The 27394-nt window shown below is 38.9% G+C and overlaps 1 protein-coding gene across 6 annotated transcripts in view; it reads right to left on the bottom strand.

The window, feature by feature from the left end:
- The window catches only part of TMEM182 (transmembrane protein 182), a 373493-nt gene extending 355814 nt beyond the window's left edge, over positions 1-17679 (bottom strand). For 4 of the 6 annotated variants that reach the window (XR_005022394.1, XR_005022393.1, XR_005022392.1 and 1 more), the window contains exons 1-3: positions 17341-17678; positions 17003-17102; positions 15258-15356 (exon numbers count right to left, since the gene is read on the bottom strand). Coding sequence is in view for 2 of the 6 variants with exons in the window: in XM_036873081.1 (XP_036728976.1) it covers positions 15258-15356; positions 17003-17102; positions 17341-17472 (331 nt within the window). In the remaining 4 variants the exon portion in view is untranslated. Of the gene's footprint in view, positions 1-15257; positions 15357-17002; positions 17103-17340 lie in introns of all 6 variants that reach the window. The other 2 variants (XM_036873081.1, XM_036873082.1) reach the window with 2 other exon arrangements.
- Between the last annotated feature and the right edge of the window lie 9715 nt (positions 17680-27394).

The following is a 27394-nucleotide window of genomic DNA, read 5'->3' on the forward strand; positions in this document are numbered from 1 at the left end:
ACATAGCTGGCGTCCCTGGCAGGGCAAGCACGCCTCCTTTACTCCAGAACAAACATTCACACTTTGCTTATTCACAAACAGAGTCACATTTTCTCCACTGAGCAGGAAACATGATCTTGGCTGTTCAAAGTCAGCATTCACCAAGGACCTAAACCCCTCTTGGGCATCTCTCACTGACTTGGCCTCTTCCAGGGCTCAATCTGAAGGAATGGGGTAGAAATGCCTATCGGCAGCCTTCAGTCTTCACTGACTTGTCCGCGATTTGCTGTGTGTTCTTCAGAAGTGGGCCACTTGTCCAGCCTCCCTGGTTTTCTGCTTGCTCTTGATAAAAAGGTAGACTATCAGTCTCAGAAGTCACTTCCAACTCTTCTGCTTAGAGTCCCAACAAGTGAATAGTCAATATTTCCCTTTGATAGTGAACTGCATAGACTGAACTTCCAAGTCTCCACTCGAAAAGACCAGCCTTCTGAAACTGCACGTTCAAGCAGAAAATCATTGAAAAGATCAAACGTAGCATTCCCATAGCTACTCTACACATGGTCTAGTGGGGGATTTGGTTGTATTTATTTATTGCGTGATAAGATACATCTTGGGAAGACTTCCCTCTCTAGCTACTCAACATAGCAAGCTGTTGGAGCAAATGCCCTTCATATTGTGTAACAACAGCTGTGGCTCTGGAAACGAGTTAACGCTTCGCTTTCCATACAACGCGTCCCTTCCCTTAATGATACTAAATCAACACTCTGTGGATGTGAATAATTGCCGCGGCCACTTGCACACTTGAAGCAATGAATCTGAGTCCTAGAAAAAGTGCTTTATAAAAATCAATCATACTTTTTAAAAACTATATTTAAAAATCACTTTTATTTTATTTCTATACCCCCAAACTTGGCTGTAAAGAGTAATAGTAAAAGAAAGACTCATATCGAGTCACCATACGAAAACTAAGAAGTAATATAATAGAACTCACCAATTCTCCCCTAACTAACAATAGATTTTGTTTTAAACTATATACTGCTTGTTAGAAAAATGAAACATAATCTCCTTTACAATGTTATCAAGAAGCTGATTATGGAAACTGAGGCAGCTCACTGCAGAGCATGAACTTTGAGTTGAGAAACCCAAATGCTCTAAGTTTCCTTGGCCTTGAAATGGCAGCAATGAACTCTACCTCACAGCACTGTCATCAAGATCCAAGCAGACAATCTTTGTAAAATAAAAAGTAGGTGGGCTAGCCCAATGACTGCACACAATAGGAGCTTATCATAAGAAATAAAATAAGTCATTTTCTTGTGATATTAATGATTTTTATAAAATAAATAACATTTTTCTTTCTTTATATATTTGTCAGTAGATTAGTAGGTTTCGACATGCAGAAACAAGAAATAAGGATATAAATGAACAACTCTGAAGAAATTATGATGGTGCCTTTGTGCAATTAATGGCTCCAATTATTCATAAACTCACTGGATCTAATCCCTCATGCCAGCACTGAAATTTATCAAGCAGTACTTATGTTTACCATTCATATATTATCATTTAAAAGTAAAAGAAAGAAAAAAGAGATTACACAAAATGTGATCTGTCAAAGGGGAAATAGTGGTAGTGAGCCCAAGAAGAAAGAAATCCAGGTTGCAAAACACTAGGTCAAATTGCTGTGGACAGCTTGCGAAATTCAAGGGTCAGCTCTCAGTCCACGCCCTACTCTACTTCTTAGCAGCATTTGGCCAAGCTTTTCACTCCCTTCTCTGAGAAAAGCTTTCTCTTTCTGGTTTCCAGAACACCATACTCTCCTGGTTTGCTTCCTGCTTCCCTAGCTGCCCATCCTCAGTCTCCTTTGTGGGTCTCTCCTCTTCTTCCTGACCTCTGAACAACAGAGCAGCCTAGGGCTCCGTGCTTGGATCGACCTCCTTTCTCTCTACACTCACTCTCCAAAAGCTCTTATCTTGCCCCATGGTTTAAATATACCTCCATGCAATGACTGCCAAATGCACAGTTTCTGCTCAAAAAGCAACCTTTAACTCTAGACTCTGCGATCCAAAAGCCTACATAACATCTCTACTAGGTGTCCTCAACCTAACAGGTCTGAAAACTCCAAAGCTTCCTCTTAACAATCAACTCTACGCCAGCTTTCCCCATCTCTAAAAATAACAACTTCATCCCTCCAGTTGCTAAGGACAAAAAGTGTCATCATTAACTCTGCTCTTTCCCTCACACCTCAAAATGAACCATCAGCAAATCTGGTCAGCTGTTCCTTCAGAATGTAACTAGATAAACTGAACTTCTGCTTCCAGGAAGATGAAGCAAACATACTTTTCCCTATTGTTTCTTTTAATCACAACTAAAATCCCTGCCGATTATCTATGAAACAAACAGAAGAAGATTCAGAAAGAAGGAAGAGAAGAAGACCAACTAGGAAACTTGGAACCCAAGGAATGATGTGATGGTGAGTTCCCTGGGTTTTGTTTTTGCTCATTCATCCTATACCTAGAGCTAGGGGAGCCAATAACCAGGAAATGGCAATGGACACAGACAACAGCAGGCCCAACCGCCCTGCTAGGGAAATGCCAGAGAAGGAAGGGAGGTGGGACTTTTATCACCACAGGTGGTAATGGTCAGCTCCCATCCTGTGGTGTCAGTGGGGATGGAAAAGCAAGCAACACAGAAATGCCAACAATCACAGTCAAAAAATTCCCAACAAAAGCTGTTTGTCCAAAGAACCAGGTAAGGGGCTACCTATCAAAGCAGGAAACTTTTAGTAAATAACCACCTGACACCAAACACTGCAGAATAAAACGTTGGCCCCAACTCCACTGTGATCAGCAAATACCAAGAGGGGAACCTAGTCTTTGACTCTTGATAGACTGTGGTAAGGTGCCCTCTCCCAACTCCACACACACACATGGATGTATCAGAGAAAGCTGAATATGGAGTCAGGACTTTGATCTCTGCAGGGTAATGAGGCCACCATTCACAGTGACAGTGGAGACCACGTGGGGAACCTGGACTTTCACCCCTACAAGGTGGAAATTAGACAGCCTTTCCCCCTGGGGTGGTATCAGAGGAGGCTTAGTGGAGATTCCAGGACTTTCATCACCACCCAGTAGTAATTAGGCTACCTTTGCATACCTACCATGTCAATGGCAACCATGGTTAAAGTTGTAATGATTCAATCCTGCCCCTCCTGGTCAGGATGGTATCAGTGGAAACATAGTAGGAAGCCAGAACTTTCACTACTGCCCAGCAGTACCAAGAAGAGTTCTCCTTATGTCAACACAGACTAAATGGGGAGCGTGGAATTCCATCCCACCTGATTTTATTGAGGCAAAGCCCACCCCTTCTCCTGCAGGAGCAGTATCAAAAAAAGCCAACCAAAACAGAAGATCTAGAGTCTCATAACATAATACATCCTAATTCCTGGTTTTAATTTTAAAAGATGATGAGTCATCCAAGAACCAGAAAAATCTCAACTTCAATGAAATAGATCACTCAATAGATGTCAATACAGAATAGAGATGTTAGAATTATCTAAGAATGATTTTGAGTGAATCAGGATAAAAACGTCTCAAAGAGTAAATACGTATATGCTTGACCCAAATTGAAGAGAAAACAAAAGTTACTGGCAAATAAATAAAAGATATAAAGAAGAACCAAAAGGAAAATTTAGAAACAAAAAATATAGTAGCCCAAAATAAAAACTCAGTGGATGATCTAAACAGTGTAGAGAGAGGAGATATACTCTAAAACACATATAAATCAAATGGAATGGCCTGGAATGGAATTTTTAAAAATTCAAGTAACCCATAGAAAGACAGGATAAAGAAAATAGAAATGAAAAACAGACAGAGCAAATAGAAAACAAAAATTAAAATGGCAGGGTTAAGGCCCAACATATCAATAATAACATTAAGTATAAATGGTACAATACACTAACTAAAAGTCCACTTTGCCTTAATGTACATGTACCTAACAACAGAGTATCAAACTACATGAGGCAAAAACTGATAGAACTGAAAGGAGAAAAGGATGAATTCACTATTACAGTGGGAGACTTCAACACCTCTCTATCAGAATAGACAAATCCTTCAGGCAGAAAATCGGTAAGGACATAGCTAGACTCAACAACACCATCAACTGGATATACAGTTGCGGCCCTGGACGACACGGGTTTGAACAGCATGGGTCCACTAACATGTGGAATTTTCTCAAAAAATATATGATTGTCCCTTTGTAGCCACCAGGTCCACATCCATGGATTCGACTAACCTCAGATCATGTATTAAGTTTGCAATCCACAGTTGGTTGAATCCACAGATGTGCATCCTGCAGGTGCAGAGTACCAACTGTGGGACTTGAGCATCTATGGATTTTGGTACACCTGGTGGATCCTGGAAACAATCTCCAGCAGATACCCAGGGACAACTGTAATAAATATCTATAGAGTACTTCACACAACAGAAGCAGAATACACATTTTTTTTCAAACTCACATGAAATAGTCACTAAGATAGACAACATTCTGGGCCATAAAACATAATTTAACAAATTTAAAAGAACAGAAATCAAACAAAGTCTGCTCTCACACCACAATAGAATTAAATTAAAAATAAATAACAGAAAGATAACAGAAAAATCCCCAAATACACAGTGATTATAAAACACACTTCTAAATAACACATCAATCAAAGAAGAAATCTCAAAAGAAATTTAAAAAATAGCTTCAACTAAATGAAAATGAAAACACAATTTATCAAAATGTGTGGGATGCAGGGAAAGCAGTGCTTAGACGGAAATTTATAGCACTGAATTCCTATATTAGAAGAGAAGAAAGATCTAAAATCAATAATCTAAGTTTCTACCTTAAGAAATTAGAAAAAGCAGAGCAAATTAAATCCAAAATAAGAAGAAGCAAAGAAATAATATGAATTAGAGCAGAAATCAAGAATTTGTAGAAAATCAATAGAGAAAATCAACAAAACCAGAAGATAGTTCTTTGAAAAGATCAGTAAAATCAATGTCTCTAGCCAGGCTCTCTAAGGAAAAAATAGAAAGGACACAAACTGCTAACATCAGATATGAAAGAGATGACATCACTACAGGTCCTGTAGACATTAAAGAGGTAATAAAAGAATACTATGAACAGCTCTATGCCCCAAAATCTGACAATGTAGTTGAAATGGACTAATCCCTTGAAAGACACAATCTGCCAAAACTCAAACAAGAAGAAACAGACAATCCGAATAAACATATATACATTACAGAAATTGAATCAGTAATTAATAAACTTCCTAAACAGGAAAGCACTAGGCCCAGATGGGTTTACTGTTAATTTCTATCAAACATGTAAGGAAGAAATTATACCAATTCTCTACAATATCCCAGAGGAAAAGAAGCAGAGGTCATATTTCCTAACTCATCCTATGAGGTCAGTGTTATCTTAATATCAAAACCAGACATTACAAGGAAAGAAAACTACAATCAATATCACTCATGAACACAGATGCAGAAATCATCAACAAAATATTAGCTAACTGAATCCAACAATGTACAAAAAGAATTATATACACCATGATCAAGTAGAATTTATCCCAGGTATGCATGGCTGCTTCAACATACAAACATCAGTTTATGTAAACCATCACATCAACAGGCTAAGAAAGAAAAATCACATGATCATACATCAGTAGATGTAGAACAAACATTTGACAAAATCCAACATCCATTCAGGATAAAAACTCTCAGCAAACTAGGAATAAAGGGGAAATTCCTCAAGTTCATAATGCATATTTACAAAAACCCTACAGCTAATATCATTCTTTTTTTTTTTTAAATTATATGTATGTTTGGTATGATGTTAACTGTTTTTTTGTTTGTTTGTTTGTTTGTTTGTTTTTATTTATTGATTTATGGCTGTGTTGGGTCTTCATTTCTGTGCGAGGGCTTTCTCTAGTTGCGGCAAGCGGGGGCCACTCTTCATCGCGGTGCGCGGGCCTCCCACCATCGCGGCCCCTCTTGTTGCGGAGCACAGGCTCCAGACGCGCAGGCTCAGTAACTGTGGCTCACGGGCCCAGCCGCTCCGCAGCATGTGGGATCCTCCCAGACCAGAGCTCGAACCCGTGTCCCCTGCATTGGCAAGCAGATTCTCAACCACTGCGCCACCAGGGAAGCCCTAATATCATTCTTAATGGTGAGAAACTTGAAGCTTTCCCACTAACATCAGAAATAAGACAAGGATGTCGCCTCTCACCACTCCTTTTCAACCACACTGGAAATCTTAATTATGCAATTAGATAAGAAAAAGAAATAAAAGTTATATATATTGAGAAGGAAGAAATAAAGCTGTTTTTGTCTGTAGACGACATGATCATCTAGGAAGAAAATCTGAAAGAATCCATTAAAGACTCCTGGAACTAATGAGTTATTATAACAAGGTTGCAGGACACAAGGGTAATACAGAAAAGGCAATCGATTTCCTCTATACCAGCAATAAACAAGTGGAACTTGAAATTAAAAACAAATGCCATTTACATTAGAGCCCCCTAAAAGAAATATTTAGGTATAAATCTAACAAAATATGTACAAGATTTATATGAGGAAAACTACAAATCTGATAAACAAAATCAAAGAATTAAATAAATGGAGAGATGTTCCATGTCCAGAGTAGTAAGACTTAATATTGTCAAGCTGTCAGTTCTTCTTAACTTGATCTATACATTCAATGCAATTCCAATAAAAATTCCAGCAAGTTATTTTGTAGATATAAACAAACTGATTCTAAAATTTATACGGAGAAGCAAATGACCCAGAATAGCTAGTACAATATTGAAGAAAATCCAAGTTGGAGGACTGGTACTACCTGTCTTAAAGACTTACCATAAAGCTAGCGTGGGGCTTCCCTGGTGGCGCAGTGGTTGAGAATCTGCCTGCCAATGCAGGGAACACGGGTTCGAGCTCTGGTCTGGGAGGATCCCACATGCCGCGGAGCAACTAGGCCCGTGAGCCACAATTGCTGAGCCTGCGCGTCTGGAGCCTGTGCTCCGCAACAAGAGAGGCCGCGATAGTGAGAGGTCCACGCACCGCGATGAAGAGTGGCCCCCATTTGCCACAACTAGAGAAAGCCCTCGCACAGAAACGAAGACCCAACACAGCCATAGATAAATAAATAAAATTAAAAAAAAAAAAAGCTAGCGTAATCAAGATAGTGTGGTATTGGCAAAAGAGCAGACATATATAGATCAATGGCACAGAACAGAGAGCCTAGAAATAGACCCACAAAAATATAAACAACTGATATTTGACAAAGGAGCAAAGACAATAAAATGGAGCAAAGAAAATTCTGCTGAAACAAGTGGACATCGGCGTGCAAAAAAAATGAAACTAGATACAGACCTTACACTCTTCACAAAAATTAACTAAAAATGGATCGTAGCCTTAAAAGTAAGATGTAAAACTATAAAATCCTTAAAAAACAATATAAGGAAAACCTTGGGTATGATGATGGCGTTTTAGACACAACACCAAAGGAACAATCCATGAAAGAAATAATTGATAAGCTGGACTTTATTAAAATTAAAAACTTCTGCTCTGCAAGAGACAATGTCAAGAGAATGAAAAGACAAGCTACAGCCTGGAAGAAAATATTTGCAAAAGACACATCTGATAAAACACTGATCCAAAGTATACAAGGAACTATTAAAACTCAACAATAAGAAAACAAACAACTCAATTTTTAAAAAATGGTCCAAAGACCTTACTTAACAGACACCTCACATAATAGAGCTCATATCTCCCCTGCCTCTGCTACCCCAGGCCCCTTAGTTTCCAGCCTCTTTCCATGTTTTATGTTTCTCCGGGCACTTGTCATTTTCCAATGTACTATATAATTGGCTTATTTTATGTTGCTTTGTCTGCCTCCCCTCACTAGAATGGCAGCTCCACAAGGGCAGGGAATAGCACACCATCCCTCCCACAACAATCATCTGGCCCCAAATGTCAGCATGCTGAGGCTGAGAAACCCTGGTCTAAGCACCAGGAGGTGCCCTATCATTAGAGGGGATTTCTACTTCCGAGTGTGGCTGACAGCTCCTCAGATGTTACCAGAAGCTTCTGTCAAGGCTGCAGCCTGTCCTCTGTGAAGGGAAGCAGACCCACATTGTTGTAAATAACCAGTCTTGTTTATAGAAAGCAATTGTCCCCATTATTGGAGGGAATGACATAAACTGCCAACCAATCCTTAGATGCCCGTGACTAAATTGTAGAGAACGCAAAATAGCACTCTCTGAAAAAGTGATTTTTAATGACAGCTTTGATGCTGGGCCCTGGAACTGAAAAGCCAATGGTACCCTCAGGAGCTGCAGCCTGTGAAGCCTGAGCGAGTTGCCCTGTGGGCAGCACTTTAACCTGAACACAAGAGAGCCCACACTGGGGCCACAGATGAAAAGTCAGCAGGAAACCAGGAAGTACAGCCCCCCGGTAATATCGCTCTGTGTCTGTCGTCATGGCTGCATGATCCCAAATGTCTGAATGAACAGTAGGAAATTAAGTGAATGTTAAGGTATTTCCAAATATCTAGGTACTTGACATTTGTGACAAAAAAAAAAAAAAGACGAATTGTATTTTCCATTAAACTTTGCAGAGTATGCTTTTTTTTTCTACACAACTAAGGCAGAGCAGAAGTATTTAAAACTATTTGGTGAATTTACAACAATGTCCAGAATCACCACATACGAACACAAAAAAATTGCTACATAAGATCCAGCTACACTAGCATAATTGATTTGTAAGTAGAGTTGGGACGTGGGGATCCCTATGTGATTAGATTCCTATGACATGTTGATGTGTCTCCTCAATTATTTAAGAATTTATATTAACTCTTGACTCAAATCTTAATTCATTTACTTGCTGTTTAAAGCTGTGGTGTATAAGGGCATTCATTTTTACGGTTTACCTTGCCTTGTAGCGTGAAGCACGGGATTGTTTTGTGAGGACCTGGTGCTCTCTGCAAGGCTGTGCTCTTTTGGTTGCTATTCCAAGTCCCAGTGTTGGCTAATTGCAAAGGTCTCCGCTTCCTCACTTCTCGTCCCCCGTGGACACCCAGTGTGAGGTGTCACGTTCCTATCATCGTGCTGCTCTGCCCCCCTTTAGGAGGATGGCTGCCTTCTGGCCTCTCCTGGGAGAAGAGGAGGAGGAAGCCTGCGGTAGGGCTTGGCTCTCAGGAGGATCAGGTGACAGAATGCACAGGAAAATGGAGGGGAAAGGCATTGCCACGAAGAGAGAGCAGGGCCCTCAGGCTCCACCCAAGGGGACGGGCCGTGCACAGAAGTGGGACACAGAGCACAAGGTCTGGAAGTCTCAGGCCAAACCAGCAGGGCCTGTGGGTTTATATTTCAAAGGAGCTGACCTTATGGGCCTCTTTATGGGTCCTTGGTGGGGAGGGAGCTACCAGGAGCCACCAGAACTTCTTCATTATCAGCATGTTATCCAATTCCTTTTTGCCCCCTTCTCGTTCTCATTCACTCTACACCTGCACTGAGGACCACCACGTCTTTCCCAAGACTCTCACCTGTGTAGGCGCCTCTGACAACACACCAGTCTGCCCATTGGCTTGCTTCTCAATACCACTTTCTCCTTCTCCTTTCTGGACTGTCCTCGCTTCTTTCCTTCTCCTATGTATAACTGATATTTTACCATCTCCTTTCCTATGACATTTTTTCTTGAAGATTATATCTGATATCAAAAACCATGTCTGCAATTCCTGATCATTATCAGTTGTGCTAATTAATGTCTTTTAAATTAATCGTCAGTTCTGCACATCAAGCTCCTTGTTGAATTATTTCAAACTGGTATTCCACCATCAACCCAAATTTACTGTGTCTAAATCCAAACTAAATCCCCATCCTCCACTTCAAAACATGCCACCTCCTCCTGATTCTCATATTTCTATCCTCCCTACCAAATTTTCTTGAAATAATTCACAGTTCAGTGCTGGTTGGCAAGCAATTTGGTACCTTGGCACAATAACGATAATGCAATTTTATTCCTATCTTTTGATTCACCACCATTCACATTTATGAAAACATAATCTGAAGAACCAAAACAAATTATGACAAATATAACACACATAAAATCATATTTAATGTGGAGGTGGCAACTAGCATTTAAAATCTGAGAAACTATTAGGCACAAATATGGAGACATATGTGCTGACGTAAAAATAGAAAAGTGAGATATACATTTGCATTTATAATGATTAAAACAATGTACAATATGCACGTAAAAAAAGACTGGAAAGAAATACCCTAAAATAATATTTATTGTCTGGAGGAAAGTGACCATATTACCTTGATTGTATGTTGTTTAAACTGAATTGCATCTTGTTCAAAAGGCAATGTCTTCATCGTCTTAGATTCCTCCAGCTTTCTTTTGTTTGGCTACCAAGTTTTACATTTAACTCTTTAAATATCATTTCTATCCATCACTCCCTTTTCACCTTTGCTGCCTCACCCTTGTCCTGCCCTGATAACTTCCAGGCAGGATTACGATGCTGGTCCCCTGAGGAGGCTGCTCTGGGTTGATCCATCAACACTCCCAGCCCTTCTCCCTTCTCCTCCTCTGCCACACAGGCTAGAAAGCAAACAACTCCACATCCCAGCCCAGCAAGGCCCTGTGACACAGTTCCAATGAAGAAAGCATTGGCAGAAATCTACGGGAGAATTCTAGGGACATGCCTGCTCTTCTGAAGATGGAAGAACATGACAGGGGCTATCCACCTGCCAAGGATGGTGGAAGAAAAGGTTGAAAGGGCCTGGGTCCCTGACAACATCATTATAGCAGCTGCTTCTGAACTTCTTATTGTGGGAGAAAAATAGCCCTTATGTTTTAGTTGCTGTTTGTTTTCTGCTACTTCCAGCTTGATGTGCTGCTGATTAATATCTTGCCTAGCTGCTTTCCTGCATCTAGTCTTACATCATTCACATCACCCTGTAATTTTTATGAGTGAAGGATGAACAGACCAGAAAAGAAAAGTAAATAAATAAATATTGACAATAAAAGCAAAGGACAGTTGACACGTGAAAACAATGTTGAAGACCTAAAAAATTATAAAAAGTATGAAAAAAAAAATTAAGAGTAACCACAGTCCATTTAGTAAAGGTTTAAAAAATTCCTACACACATTATTAGTTACTCAGGGCATCAGTATCAGCACCAGAGTACAGCACAGTTAGTGGAGACTCTCAAGAAATATTAATTCTACAAAAATATTCAGTCTACAGTGGATACAATGGTGAGTCAAACATAAAAGACGTCACAGCAGTGGAGCTTAGAGTTGAATCAGGAAGGAATACATGAACAAAATAATTATGCAAGTAAATGATTAAAATCTGTGCTACAAATTATCAAATTAAAGCATGGTTTTTATAAAGGAGAACCTGGTCTAGTCCAAGTATTAGTGGGGATGGGGGACCAGGCGCTACACTAAGCTCTGGTGATATAAATTTGAGTAGGTTACATTCTGTGCCTTTGGGGAGTTGGAATAAATAATTAAGAAGCCCAGTAAACAAACAACTACAGTTAAGTACAAGGAGCACTCTGATGGGTGTGATCAAAGGCTATGGGGACACCAAAAAGAAATGACTGATTCACTCAAGGATTGAGTTACCTTGAAAATTAATCTACATTCAGTACATCATCATCAAATGTTACCGAATTAATGAACTATGACTGAATTTAAGCATGAAACAAACCAGAAAATCTAAATTCTGACATATCAAAAGGTAATGAAATTGTTTAATGGACTTTGAAGCACAGTCCTAGCTCAGAAAATAATTCTGAGAATTAGATCACCCCCTCTAAGCTTGGTCAACCATCCAAATGACTAGATTTGAACCATGATTGTATGCATCTGAGATTAAGACAAAAATAAAGGAAACAATGAATTAGACCAGACTGTATACACAAGTCAGGATCAGACAGAAAGGCAGAAAAAGCCAACATAAGTTTACTCTGTTCTTTTATTGAGATCCAACTAAAAGACTTATACTTAAAAAGATTTAATACTAAGAACTAAAATCAGCCTTTTCATTCACTGTAGTTTATAAGATTATCAATAAACACCCAGAGACTTGGACCTTACATTAGTTCTGCCAGTGATCAGCTGCGTGAAGACAGAATCACATGGCTTCTCTGAGTCTCAGCCTCCTTATCATGAAAAAGAATAATTTCATCAGTAATATCCAATAATTCTAAAATAAGACTTTCCAGAAAAACCATCCACCACTGTATCATTTTCACTGATTTCAAATATTGGCTAACTGTAACTGTAAAAAATCAGGAGAATACAAAGACATTTTACCAATAATTTGCCAGGCCACGATACATCAGATTTCACAAACAATACTTTGAATTTTCCTAAGATAAGCTGGCAAATGTATGATGCCTGATAATTAAGAAGCTATGAAGCCAAAGAGTAGTTCTGGAGTCTAGTGAAGTCTATGTGGCCTCATTAACCAGGAAGCACACACTTTCAACCAGGTGGAATCTTTTTGATGAAATCTATGTCCTTCTCCTAGATAAAGGAAACAATAAAATAATCACCCAAATATAATGCCACATATCATTGTACAGTATTATGAAGATAAATGAAACTTGCATATAGTATTTCTGCTGTAGGACATACCTCTTCCCACCTCAGTCATTTTTACTTAGAATGTTTGATAAAGTTGCTTAAAGTGAATAAGGAGTTACAATATGTGTGCCAAAGAGGAGTTTGACAATTTAAACAAAATGGAATACAGTTTTGTCACTAGATTCAAAAAATGACACAGTAATTATATGTAATGCCACATAATAATCCTAATGTAATTGCAGTGTAATTTTTCTGACATGCATTTACTATCCTTATCCATTGTAATTATTATGCACAGATAACGTTACCTTGTTTTTCAAGTTCTCCACTATCTCCTTGAGGTGCAAACTTTTCAAATATGTAGATTCATTTTTAAATATATGGTACTTACAATACCTATCTTATCACAGGACCTCAACATATGAGTATCAACAACAGCAATACTAATATTTATGCAAATACCTAATGTTCCAGAAAGAATGACAAGGAAGGGGTACCATTTTCATAATTTTTTGTAACTTTTTGTAGTATATGATTAAATGGTTTGGGACTTCCCTGGTGGCGCAGTAGTTAAGAATCCGCCTGCTAATGCAAGGGACACGGGTTCGAGCCCTGGTCTGGGAAGATCCCACATGCTGCGGAGCAACTAAGCCCGTGAGCCACAACTACTGAGCCTGTGCTCTAGAGCCCGTGTGCCACAACTACTGAGCCTGCGCTCTAGAGCCTGCGAGCCACAACTACTGAGCCCACGTGCCACAACTACTGAAGCCCGCGCACCTAGAGCCCGTGCTCTGCAACAAGAGAAGCCACTGCAGTGAGAAGCCCGCACACCGCAACAAAGAGCAGCCCCCGCTCGCCACACTAGAGACAGCCCGGGTGCAGCAACGAAGACGCAATGCAGCCAAAAATAAAATAAATAAATAAATAAATAAATAAATATTTTTTAAAAATGGTTTATCCTGCTCTTCCCATGCCATCTGTTCTCTCGTCAGTGAGAGGGTCCGTGTCATCCACGATGTAAGAGGGTCTGGCTAGTGTGAATGAGGTGTCTCATGAGGTTTTCAATGGGAAAAGCATCTCCGCTGCACACGCTTCAAGGCCGACAGCCACAGACCCTCTGAGCACACGCAAGCCTGGTGGACAAGCACAGCTGCGTCCTCACCCCTTTTCCTATCCGGACCCACACCCGCTCCATAAAACGTCATGTTAATGATGTGATATAAGCAGATGCTACAGCTTTGACAAACTCAGAACAAAATTATAATGTGTGGAAATACAAATTTTATATAAAGATGAAAAAATGGATGAATGATGTAAAAATTCATTAAGTTCTGTGATGGTTAATTTTATGTGCCAACTTAGTTAGACTATGGTGCCCAGTTGCTTGATCAAACAGTAGTCTAGATGCTGCTGTAAAGGTATTTTTTTAGATGTGATGAGCATTTACTATCAGCAGACTATAAGTAAAGTAGATTATCCTCTAGAATGAGGAGGTGGGCCTCATCCAATCAGTTGAAGGACTTAAGAACAAAGACAGGTTTCCTGAAGAAGAAGGAACTCTCCCCAAGATTGCACCACAGATATTCTACCCGAGTTTCCAGCGTTCAGACTCAAGACCACAACATCAAGTCTTATCTGAATCTCCAGCTGCAGGCTTGCTCCAGATTTCAGACTTGCCAGCCTCCACAATAGTATGAGCCAATTCCTTAAAATCTCTCCATCAATCAATCAATCAACCTCAATCTCTCTTTGTATATATATACACACACACACACACACACACACACACACACACACACACACACCCACATATAATCCCCTACTGATTGTCCGGAGAATCCTGACTAATACACATTTATTCAGAATGTTAAATATATTAAGTATCTTCTTTGAAAAACAGATATTTTTTGGCTTTGTTTATGACATTGGTAAATTCTGTACCAACCCTAGTTTTAAGGTTTGGATAAACAATATTAAAAACTTCATGAAACCAGCTGAGAATAAAGTTGACATACTGAGCTTATGTACTTTCTAAAATTAGATTTGTGTACTATATATTGTGTACTTTCTATAGAAACTTAGTTTATATATTTTCTATAGAAAAAATAGTATGAAAACATGAAAGAATTCAGGTAATCATGACTCCTAGTTAATGACATCAGACTCTACTTCTTCTATGGGATATCACACACAGCAAAGTTCAATCATTTTGCAGAAATACAGTAGCATAATCATATTCTTATGTGTAACAACTGCAAAAAGATGTTTTAAAATCAGGGTGTATACTCCAATATTTTCCATTGTAAGACCAGTTTTACATCTTAAGGAGCAGTTCTTCCTGATGTACACCACTACTTTCATATCAGAAAACACACTTTTAAAAAAATTATCTTTATAAGTAGAAAGCAAATTACAATGGCTTTAATTTTAGACCAAAGTTGTATTTTATTAAGATTATAAATGGTGTTTTAAAAATGGCATCTTATTATTTTATACATAACAGACTGGTATCAAAAAACATGTTGAAATTATAAATGTTAAATTATTTTTTAATCGCCCACAGAAATGCTGTGGTGGGCATCTTTCAGAAAGACAGGCCCCTCTCAGAGGCCCTCTGAGGAAAGAGGTACTTACTAACTGCAGAGTCATAGGAGGTCGAGTTGTGCTCTCCTCTCATGAAGGGATATGGCGACAGGTAAGCATGCGTGCAGTTCTTCAATGGTGGCTGATTGGCTAGGAAGGAGAGCAGAACAAAGGTATTTGTTACTGAGAAGCTGAGTGAAGGTTTGTTCCTAACAGAAGAGAAATACAGGATCTGGGGGTACACAAGCAAAATAAAACTATAGGTTAGATCAACAAATTCAGAGAATTATTGAATAAGGGAGGGAACTTCCTTAAAAACCTCATATGGTAAAGCACAGGGGACCTGGAAAGTGGATTCATTTAAAACATCTAGCTCATGACCTAATTCAAGGGAGAGAATGCCCTTAATATCACCCTAAAATTGAAAGCACCAGATTTCATTCGTTTTCACAACTATATTCTCCAATTCCTAACATAATGCCTAGCACATAGTAGGTATTCAAAAAATAGTCATTTAAAAATCTAATAAATTTAGATTTAACCTTGATTGGTTCTAATTAATAGAAAATTTCTTCTATATTCTATTTTCAGGGAAAAGGTGTAAATGATAGACCATACAAGTTAATAATTCAAGTACATTTTTAGCATTTGAAGAAACCACAAGAAAGAATTTTAATGTTGTTTGACATCGTGAAGATTTCATCATATACCCTCTAAGGAGTAAAATACTCTTTCCTTCTCTAAGTCTTGGCAAACTCTTCCTCTTGCAAAGTCTGACCTACTCCACTTTACCAAAGTCTAAATAATTTTCATTGGCAGATCACATGCTTATTCTCCTCCCCCAAATGACAATCAGAAACTCTATGAAATATTTCTCTCAAAATGCCATTTCATCATTACTTTGTTCCTTTTACATATGCCATTTACCGTTGACTCGTCTTCTGTGATCTCATATTTTTATGTTATATTCCATGATCTTGACTATTGTTTAAATACCATACTTTGATTTATCACAGGAGTATTTTGATAAGAAGACTGATAATTTCAACCCACAATAAGTTCGAAGGTAATAAACGGTTCTTTCATTGCTGGATGCAATAAGATAAAGGCTAGCTATTTTCAGTGAATTGATTTTCAAAGATTAACACAACGTAGGAAAAGCAGTTCAAAGAATGCATCATATTTTTAAGGAGCTATTCTACTTCAGAAAAGAACTTTAAAGTTTCTATGAGAGAATGGAAACATCAAAAGCAAAGCATTTCTTAATATTGCCCACAAACTTGGTTTAAGCCCAAATAGAGCAAGCTTTCATCTGCCACTGCTGATCATTGTTTTGTTATAAAGAAGATTTTTTTAAACTTTGAAGCTATTAATATAAAATAATACATCTTGAATTCTGGATTTTTAAACTTGGGGTTTCAAGCCCCCAAAAAATAGCCAAAAAAAATAAAAGCATTTATTTGCAACATAGCAATAACAGACACTCGAAAAAAATACTATAGATAATATCTGTTTTGTTTATTAGGGTTGGTATATTTTAAACATGAGCAAGGAAACAGCGGATTATTCAATTTTGCCATAAATATTCAGACTCCAATTTCATGTTAGAAAATAATTATTCCTATAGCCATTTCTACTTAATAAAAAGGAATCACTTTATGAACATTTGGAAGATATCCTATTGAGATTCTACAACTAAGAATCCAATCCTATTTTATAAGTGACATGCACCAAATGAGAAACTGTTCATTTTTATTTTAAAGCCAAGGGGGAAAATAAAGCTGAATTTCACTTACTGTACCAGAACTGCCAGATATTGGAATCATTCTCTTCCACAATCCCATTAAACCAACATCTCCAGAAGAACCCTTCATGGTGGAAAGTGACGTTTTCTATCTGTACAGAACGCAAATGAAGTAACTTACCATCAACACACGGAACATAATGTAAATAATTACCTCCAGGAAATTTTTTAAGCAATGTACTTTTTCCCAAATAATGATGATCAGTAGCTTTCTACATATCTCTTCTATGAAGAAATAGACATTCCACTACCATTTTCAGATTTCAAGAGGATACATAAAGCTATCCTCATTACTATCAAGTACAACAATATTGTGAAGAAGAAACGCACATTCTGTTCACCTGAACACTTTCCCACTTCAGTCGCAAGAAGCCAATAATCTGATCCAAAAGCCACCAAAAAGAGTAAAACCCCCAAAGCACCAAAGAGAGCCCCAAAGAAGATGGCAATATTTAGTCTCATTTTCAATTCACTGGTTTCCCTTTAAATAAAATAAGAAAATAAAAAACAGCGAACACCTAGCTCCTCAACAAAAAAGAATAAAGATTTTTGAGTAGGCAGAATCTTCTTGAGAAGTGTCTCTGAGCTCCTGTTTTGGTGGCTTCGCTCTCGCACCCAGCTGGTGAGTTTGTATTGCCTCTGCTCTCCCCTGGAGGGACTCCAGCCCAGCAGCTGAGAATGGCTGACTATTTTAGGATACTGATTGAGGAGCTCTCTCTCTCTCCCATGGGGATCAAAAAATAACTGACCTTCCCCTGACTGTGGAGGGGGGTATCAGGAGCTGGCCAGAATCATCGTTACTGCTGCTGGGTGATCCACAGAAGTGGAAAGAAGACGGAATGGTATGAGGTCATTGACAGTATTGGCCCAAAGTCTTAAGTGTCTGAACAAGCCCCTCTTAATCCAGAATGACCATTACAAACCCAAAGACACTTACGACTCTCTTTGAAGATATATAAATCGCAGCTATAAAGAACCACAAAGACCTCTCTTGGATATAACTGAAGTTGTAATTAACATCTTAATTCTTTTTGGATATTTTTGGGATATAAAATAATTAGTGGGTTGACTGATCTAACATAACAGTGAGCACAATTCAGGTTTTAACTTATACATTCATAAGTGTATTTAAAAGATCAAGAATATGGTAACAGAAACTACTTAAAGTAGAAAAAAAATACTTTTATGTAGCATACACTATGACATAAAAACAGCACTTTATATAGCAGCTCCCAGATCTTGTACAAGTTATTCCAAATAATCATCTCAAAAGTGGACTAATGAAAACAAAGTCTCAAAAATATATTATTTTCTGGATTAGGATGAAGGAATATGGTCTACTTTTTGTTTCCTTCATGTTAAATATTCAACCTCCTCAAAATATGGGTCTTACTTGATACCCATACAAGTCACCAAATAGCAGTGAATCTATACTTTCTTCATGTCTAGTCTCTATAGCTCACTTCTTTGTTTTTGTTCCATGTCTAAATATGCCCGAGAGCATTTTTTTAAGTATTTGTGTAATATTTTAAGCTCTGCCTTAATTTCTGCCCCAAACTGCTTCCCTAAAGGTTCCAGTCTTTTTTTTTTTTTTTTTTTTTTTTTTTTTTTTTTTTTTATAAATTTATTTATTTATTTATTTTTGGCCGTGCTGGGTCTTCATTTCTGTGTGAGGGCTTTCTCCAGTTGTGGCGAGCAGGGGCCACTCTTCATCGCGGTGCGCAGGCCTCTTACTGTCGCGGCCTCTCCTTGCGGAGCACAGGCTCCAGACGCGCAGGCTCAGTAGTTGTGGCTCACGGGCTTAGTTGGTCCGCGGCATGTGGGATCTTCCCAGACCAGGGCTTGAACCCGTGTCCCCTGCATTAGCAGGCGGATTCTTAACCACTGTGCCACCAGGGAAGCCCAAGGTTCCAGTCTTAATCGTATCCTGTCCTCCAAGGCCGTACAGCACGTTTAAACTCTGTCGTATGACAGAGCTTTCTGATGTTTTGAAGAAGCAATCATTTCGTGCCTCCCTCAAACCCCACTCCACCCCTTAATATAGGTCTTCATTTTTCTAAGCTAAACATCCCATTCCTTTAAACATCCCTTTGATTGGAACAACTCCAAATCTCCTTGCTGTTCTGATTCTTTGCTACAATTTGCAAGTACTTGATTGAGGTGAGGCATAGCGAATATACCGGGTAGAATCTAACGAAGTTAATATCACCACCTTTCTTATTTGGATGCTGTGATGAGCAGAGTAATGGGTTCCCAAAGATGTCCATACCCTAATCCTAAATATAATCACGTCATCTGTGAATGTGTTACCTTACATAGCAATATCCTGGATTATACAGGTTGACCCAATCCAATCACATAAATCCTTAAAAGAAAAGTAGAGAAGCTTTCCTGACAGTACTCGGAGAAAGAAACGTGACCACAGAAAAAGGGTCGGAGAGTAGCTGGTTTAAAAACGTAGGAAAGAGACCACACGCCAAGGATTGTGGGCAGCTTCTAGAGGATGGAAGAGGGAATAAAACAGATTCTATCCAAGAGCCTCCAGGAAGGAATGTTGCCCTACCAACACCTTGACTTTGGGGATTTCTGACCTCTGGAACTGCAGGATAGTAAATCTATGTTGTTTTTAAGCCACTAACTTTGTGTTAATTTGTTACATTGTTACAGCAGCAATAGGAAACTAATAAAGATGCTGTTCTGTAATTAATACAATATAAGATCAAATTAAGGGGGTTTTTGTCGGGGGGCGGGGGAATGCATCTTCAGGAAGTGCTGAGAACTTGCGAGGGTCCAGGCATTTTATCAGATACGCAGGGCCTGATCTTGAGGAGTTCATGAGCCAGTGAGAAAAAAAGATTCTTTAGAATGAGGTACATAAGGTTGAAATTATAAGCTTCTGGCCGCCCCAGACACATCCTAGGGCTGAGCCACACCCCCCCATCCCAAGATGACTGTGGTTGTGGTTTTGCAGCTTTACTGTAGGTGACAATGTTGTTGTTTGGAGAGGAAGAGGAATCTTTTTAAGACGGTTTTATTTATTTTATTTATATTGTAATGACTTGTAAAAATCTATGCATTAATACTAAATCTTTAACAAACACACATTCACAAATACACACACAAACAACTGGATTTTTAAAATAAGTAGAAAGAGTGTAGGATCTGTTATTGCTACAGTTCATCTCAATTTTGGTTTCTGTCACAAAGAATCATCTTTCTGGATGAGGTCTATCAACTAATATTTTTTCACCATGTTTTGGTGTATCCAAAAAGGTATAAGCATCATTATCAAAATGTATATTTATCAAAGCAGCTACTAATGTAACCAATCTAACTGTTTCCAACCATTCGTTCGTTCGTGGGCATCCATTTGAGAAAGATACCATAGACTACTTCCGCCATCATCAAACTGAACTCCTTTAGCTCAATTATCCTCAGTGCTTCTCACAGTGCTTGACACACAAGGGGCACTAAGATAAAAGAAAAATCCATTTGTATTAGGACTCTTGGCTGTGATACAAATACGTAGCTTCCTGAGCTATCCAACTGGTAATCCATCAAGAAGAAATGGCTCTGATCGGGCCTGCTCTTTGTGAAACTTGGAGAAGTAGATTTTAGCAGGGTCTGTGCTTCCTCTGTAGATAATCTCAAACCATCTTTTTAAGAATCCATAGTAGACTCTTATTTAGAAATAAAATAGAACTTACCATCCAGGGGTCAAAAAGTATCTTTCTTCTTTAGAAAACTGAACCATTTGTCTACCATTTGAAACTCCTAATTTACCATGATTCCTAAAATGTTCCCAACAATCATTCAGTATCTCTTCCCCAAGTTCTCTCGGCAGCTTAAAAAACTCTCTATACTCCAGGGTGATTGTTAAACAGCTGCTGTGTCCTCATGATCTCTTTACAAATTCAGACGTTGGATCTTTTCCCTTTCAGCCTCTTTTCTAGACCAGGTGATGAGGGGAGACAGACATACCCTAGCACCAACCTCAACTCACAGTAATCCTATAACAGAACAACTCCATTGCTACCGTACATGCCCACTCCTTTGGTGAATACTGAATCTGTTTTACGCTGATATGATTGTCATAGTGAATCTGCAAGGGCACAAGCATAAGTAAGCATGGTGTCTCAGGTTCAATCCTGTGGGAGACCTTGATGGTCAGAAATGTAAATGGAGGTGCATGTTAATAACTAATACTCATGAGCATCTACTGTGTGGCAGACACCATCCCAAGCATATTAGATGCCTTGAGTACAAGTAAGTCTTCAGTAGGTAGAATATGAAATAATCCATGTCTTGGGTGGGAATTTCAGCATCTAAAGGTCTTTTTGGTAGGAGTTAAAGATGTTCCTGGTCTCATGTAGAAGGCCAGAGGTAAGCAAAGAGAGCTCTGCATGGGGTCCCACTGCCAAAGGCAATTCACAATAATTTACAATAATTTGTTTATAACTTTCAGTCTGTCCTCTGGGTCCCTGAGGCTACTCGAGAAGGCAACGTGGCTGACTGGGGACCAGGAAATGACCCTCCAGGATCTGGTGAACCTGGGACAAGAACAGGAACTGCAGGGACCAGCTCTCATTCCCACGTTCTCCTTTGTTACTTGGTATTTCAGAACGAGTATTTCATTGAATTAAGAAGAGGGGGACCTCCTTTCACAGATGACTGTTATTGGGCAAACGGTTCAACTCTCTGAGTCTCTGAGTTTTTTTTAATACGGAAAATGGGAACAACGCTGCAGAAGATGATTGGGGGTATCAAGTAAGAGGACGTGCATCAAAGGAGCTGGTGCATCACACACATTAGGCTTCTCTTCTATCCTGCCTTTAGCTGGGGATCATTCTTGACGAAAAAGAAGTATTTTTAAAACGAAAATAAAATAAAACTCCCTATGCTAGCATCCCAGATCTGACTCAGGTTTATTTCAACAGGCTAACTTCTCACCAAGCACTCCCAGCCCTCCTCACACCCATACACACCATCCTCCCTCCTAAGTCACCAGCAGTTCCCCAAATCTCTGCCTATTCTGCTCCCCACGGATGAGAAGTCCCTTCTCTTCCTCCTAGCTGATGAACTCTTCATTAATCCATTCCACAAACATTTACCATTATGCTACTGTGTGCAACATGTTCTTCTAAGTGTTGAGTTACCATCAGCACTCTCCAAGGAGACTGTATTATACAACCTATACCACTTTCCCATATACGTAACTACACTCCTGCTCTTCTAGACAGTTTTGAATTCCTGTGTCTTGAAAAAAACTGGGTCAAGAAATTTTGTTCAATGAATAAATTAATAATGAACCAACAAATGTCCCATGGACAATCTGCCCCATTATCCTTCAAGATGTTACTGGGGACACAGGTCCCAATATCTACAGTGTCCCATTATGAAGACCAGGAGGAAATCTCTGGACGCTAAAAAATGTTGTGTTTCCACAGAGCACTACTGTTATTTTTCATCTTACAGACATTATACTTGATTCATTTGACAAATGCGTATCACTTGCCTGTTCTAAGACAGAGTGCTGTGTCCTCGAACCGTGACAGTGAATAAAATGTGCTCTCTACCCTCAACGAGCTTAATTCTCATGGCACTGAGAGTACTTTTCTTCGTTTAGGTACCTGGAAAGCTCGGAGGCAAATGTGCAAAAGGTGATGTCCCAGCTTCCTGCTTCCCTCCCCCACCCCGACTTCCTTAGTTTCCTTTCTGCGTGCCCCTGACTTTCTCTCTCTCTCACGCATATTTTTAATCTATTATTTTGTATGTGTTTATATAAGCAGCTTCAAATACTTTTGAGAACAACATAAAGACTAAACAGTGAAGCAAACAAACATAGACACTTTGTGAAATCAGATATGAGAAGTCACGATGTATGGGTTGTGTTTTTCCATTCTGAAAGACCTTGAATTCTCTGTTCATCCCTGCCTTTTTTCCCCTCATTCTGATTATTTCTACGGTCATAATTTCACTTGGCAATCCTCCTGACTTCCTGGAAATAGCATCCCTTTTAGAGACTCTTGTCATTGGGAGAAATTATGGCAAAAATGTTTTTAATTTTTCAATCTAAAAAATTTTTAGTCAACCTTTTAAAATCTTGAGGATACAAAGATCATTAGCATTCCAAGGTGGTGTGGTAAATTTTTTTTTTAACAAATTAAATAAAACTTGACAACCAAAGGCTAGATGACCATAGACAATGGAAGGCTTTGCCTATTTTGATTAAATGTCTTTTTATTTAATTAACTGTGTTTTTTTATCGGTAAATACACTAAAACTTAGCAGAAATCCCAAGCCATGCTTAATTTGTGAGTGATAAGGAGCAAAACATTTTTTTCTAAGGTCATAATTTCTAATCCTGATATTGTAATAGTCTTAATTATCTCAAAATATCTAATGAAACTATCTAAACATTCTCCAAAAAAATTAATTCTGGTTCACTTTAGTTTAAAAAAAATAAAAGAATGGCAATGCTCAACATCCAAAAGTGCTGAACAAATGTGTAAACAAATATAGAAATCAAACTTTCAGAAAACTGGAGTGGTTTTTTGGAGATTTTCGGGTAGATTCTTTTTTGTCTTGGAATAATATATTGCAGATCCACAATACTTATCTGCCATTCCAACATCCAAAATTTCTGAAAACCAAAAGCTTTTGGCAAAGCAAACCTGATTGGCATGAGGGTGCACATAACCTATCGTGTGAATTCTTACATATTTGACTTCACAAGCATGAATGTGTTTGATTACAGGGCTCGCCAGGTTCCACAGGGGTTGTTAAGTAATGTACAGTATATGCATGTTGCTACTTTTTCAAAATCCTCAAAATTCTGAGTTCTAAATACACCTGGCCCTCAAGGTTACATATAAGGTTACATATAAGGGATTGTGGTCCCACAGTCCTAGACACAAGACAATAGACTAAATGATGACCCTAAAATTGTTTCCCTTTGATCACTATTGAAACAGATTTTTCCTGCCCATGAACCATTACTATACGTCTCTGTGACTCTAATGACCTTTGTAAATCTCTGTTTTGTGTTATGGTTCTTGGTTCTTGTGTGTCACCCTCCCTGCTACCTCCCCCATCCAACAATATGACAATAGGACCACAATCTGTAATTTTAAGAGATTATTTTCACAAGTCTTCTCATCTTACACAGAGTACAGGAACAACACATAAACTCTATGGGGGTGATAAGAGGTTCTGTTTTTGTTTACTGCAACATCCCTAACACCTAGCACAACGCTTTATGTAGGTGCTCAGTAAAAACTTAGCTGACCAAGTATCAATCTTATTGAGTTGAATTAAATTGGGTTGAACATTGCCATCTGCTGGCCACAGTAAAAAATTGCATTCCATGGTACACTGGTCCACTGGGATTTTTATATAATGCAAATATTGTAAAGCAAGGATTTGCTATTGGGATTTTTATATCACACAAATACTGTAGTGCAAGGATTTGCTATTTTCACAGGATCTGATGCTGAACAGCCTTAACTAAGATGGTGCCATCAAAGTACCAAGGCCCTGATAAATAGCTTATGCTGAACCCAACTGTATCAGGATCCACAGGCTCATTCACTTCATTAACGTGGGCAGTTTACACTCCACTAAACTGAGAGCTACTTACACAAGTAACTCACACAAGGGGAGTTATATTACAAAATTATCTTTCATTTTGAAAAAGGGTCCGATGCCTAGCTCCAAGCTCAATTCCCATAAAGAACTTAGTGCACTTAAGTGCTTTAACTCTTGAAAGGGGCAAAAAACTTGGAACTTATTTTTTTTAAAACCTGCCTTCAATTGCAATCAACACACAAAAAAACATTTCAGAAACAAAACTGGGGACCAAGGGGGAAATTTTCTGATACATGAAAATAGAAATGAAAATTATCTAACCTACAGGAATGTATTATATAAACAAATACACATTTAACGATTATAATTTTGATTTAATTTACTCATCCCTTTGTCTTGTTGTATTTCCTTCTGAGGGTACACGTATATTCCATATACCAGAAGCCTTGTGAATGAAAAGGTTCCCCTCTCTGGTCTCTTGGTTGTCAAAGTGCTTTGCATGAATCTTGCATGCATGACTTGAGTCTTAATCTAGAGAAAGACATTTTTATTTATCCTCGGCTCTGGGGATGTTGCCTTCCCCTTAAATACCTTTGCCACTGGGTCTTTCTTTATTTGTAAAGATGAAGATGGACTTTTACATTTCCATTCCTAAGACTTTTCCAGGAAGGGACTTGTGAAAAGTTCAAATGAGCCGCAGGTCTGTGAGCCAGCTCAGGTCGACCCCAAAGGAAAGACAATCCAATTCATGAGAGAGTGTGGGAGGCAGGGAGAGACACAGCCGTGTGACCTTAGTGCCCCCTAAGGGTCTCGTCGGGGGGGAAGTAGCTGGTGTTGCATTGGTGTGAAATTACAGTCAGAATACAGGCAGAAGGGTCTGACCGCTGCAGGTGATACAGACTTCTCTTCATGTTCTGCTCAGCCAAGTCCCTTAAGTTCTATTTAATTTAATTACACGTGTGGTATAAGGGGTTAAGGGAGGACTTATCAGGATACTCAAATAGCACAAAAGCTAAATAACAAAAAAGACAACAGCGACAAAATAATAACACCCAGCACATACGGAGCACTCACTTTGTCCCGAGAATTATTTCTAAGAGCTTTGGGCTTATTAACCCATTTAACCTCCACAATAACCCACTGTGGTAAGTGTTGTGGTTTCCCCCCTTTCATCATCGAGAAAATCAAGGCAACTCTGAATCTCTCTATGGCAGAGTTCGTTATTACGGACTGATTTGTTACTCTTCCCCAAATTCATCTGTTGAATCCCTAACCACCAATGTGACTATATTTGGAATTAGGACCCAGGAGGAGGTAATTCCAGTTAAATGAGGTTGTAAGGGTGAGGCCTTAATGCGTAACCCCAGAACACGGAGATAAAGTCAAGAGTTAGATGCTCTAGGCAGATCTCAGCATCAGTTGTCAAAGAAATACTACAAGGTGAAAAAAGTAATAAGGCTTCCATTTTCATCTGGGAGTTTAGAGAACTGGGAAGAGCATTCTGCCACCTTTTCCACGAGTAAAAGGTGAGACAAACTTCAAATGAATGACTTTCCTTGAACCCATGGGAGAATCAAGTTGGTAAACAATCAACCAACTTGTCTTTCTGAGGAAAACTTGTCTTTCTTCTGTAGGAAGAAAAAGGACCCAAGATTTGGGGAAATGCAGAATGGCAAGCATATAAGTTCCTAAGAATATTCAGCTAAAAAGTTCTAATGCTTTGCATTTCTCTAATAATTAGTGATGTTGACCATCTTTTCATGTGCCTCTTGGCCATCTGTATGGCTCCCTTGGTGAAATGTCTATTTAGGTCTTCTGTCCATTTTTTAACTGTATTGTTTGTTTTTTTGATATTGAGCTCCATGAGCTGTTTGTATATTTTGGAGATTAATCCTTTGTCTGTTGTTTCATTTGCAAATACTTTCTCCCATTCTGAGGGTTGCCTTTTTGTCTTGTTTATGGTTTCCTTTGCTGTGCAAAGGCTTTTCAGTTTAATTAAGTCCCATTTTGGAATATTACTCAGCCATAAAAAGAAACGAAATTGAGTTATTTGTAGTGAGGTGGATGGACGTAGAGTGTGTCATACAGAGTGAACTAAGTCAGAAAGAGAAAAACAAATACCGTATGCTAACGCACATAAATGGAATCTAAAAAAAAAAAATGGTGCTGATGAACCTAGTTGCAGGGCAGGAATAAAGAGGTAGACGTAGAGAATGGACTTGAGGACACGGGGTGGGAGGGTGAAGCTGGGGCGAAGTGAGAGTAGCGTCGACATATATACACTACCGAATGTAAAATAATTGGTGGGCGGGAAGCAGCAGCGTAGCACAGGGAGATCGGCTCGGTGCTTTGCAATGACCTAGAGGGGTAGGATAGGGAGGGTGGGAGGGAGGCTCAAGAGGGAGGGGATATGGGGACACGTGTATGCATGTGGCTGATTCGCTTTGTTGTACAACAGAAACTAACACGGTATTGTGAAGCAGTTATACTCCAATAAAGATCTATTTTTAAAAAAAAGGTCTAATGACTCAATACAGGCCAAGTGTGGTCAGCATGAAGACCCTGCAGGTCTCATTAAAGGAGGATTTGATCAGCTTACTTTTTCTCAACAATCCTTGAGATCCTTTCCCATCTTGGTACTGGCTGGGAGAGCAGAAAAGCAGCCACTGCCAAACCACTGACCTCTCTCCCCTAAGGAACAAAAGCCTTAATCTGCATGGGGAAGAGCAACAAAATTGTCACGTTAGGGCACTGGTGGAAACCCTCTGTAGCTGAGTAAGACAAGAGGTTAATAAAA

This window comes from Balaenoptera musculus, chromosome 13 (assembly GCF_009873245.2).
Source record: "Balaenoptera musculus isolate JJ_BM4_2016_0621 chromosome 13, mBalMus1.pri.v3, whole genome shotgun sequence".
Classification (NCBI taxonomy): domain Eukaryota; kingdom Metazoa; phylum Chordata; class Mammalia; order Artiodactyla; family Balaenopteridae; genus Balaenoptera; species Balaenoptera musculus.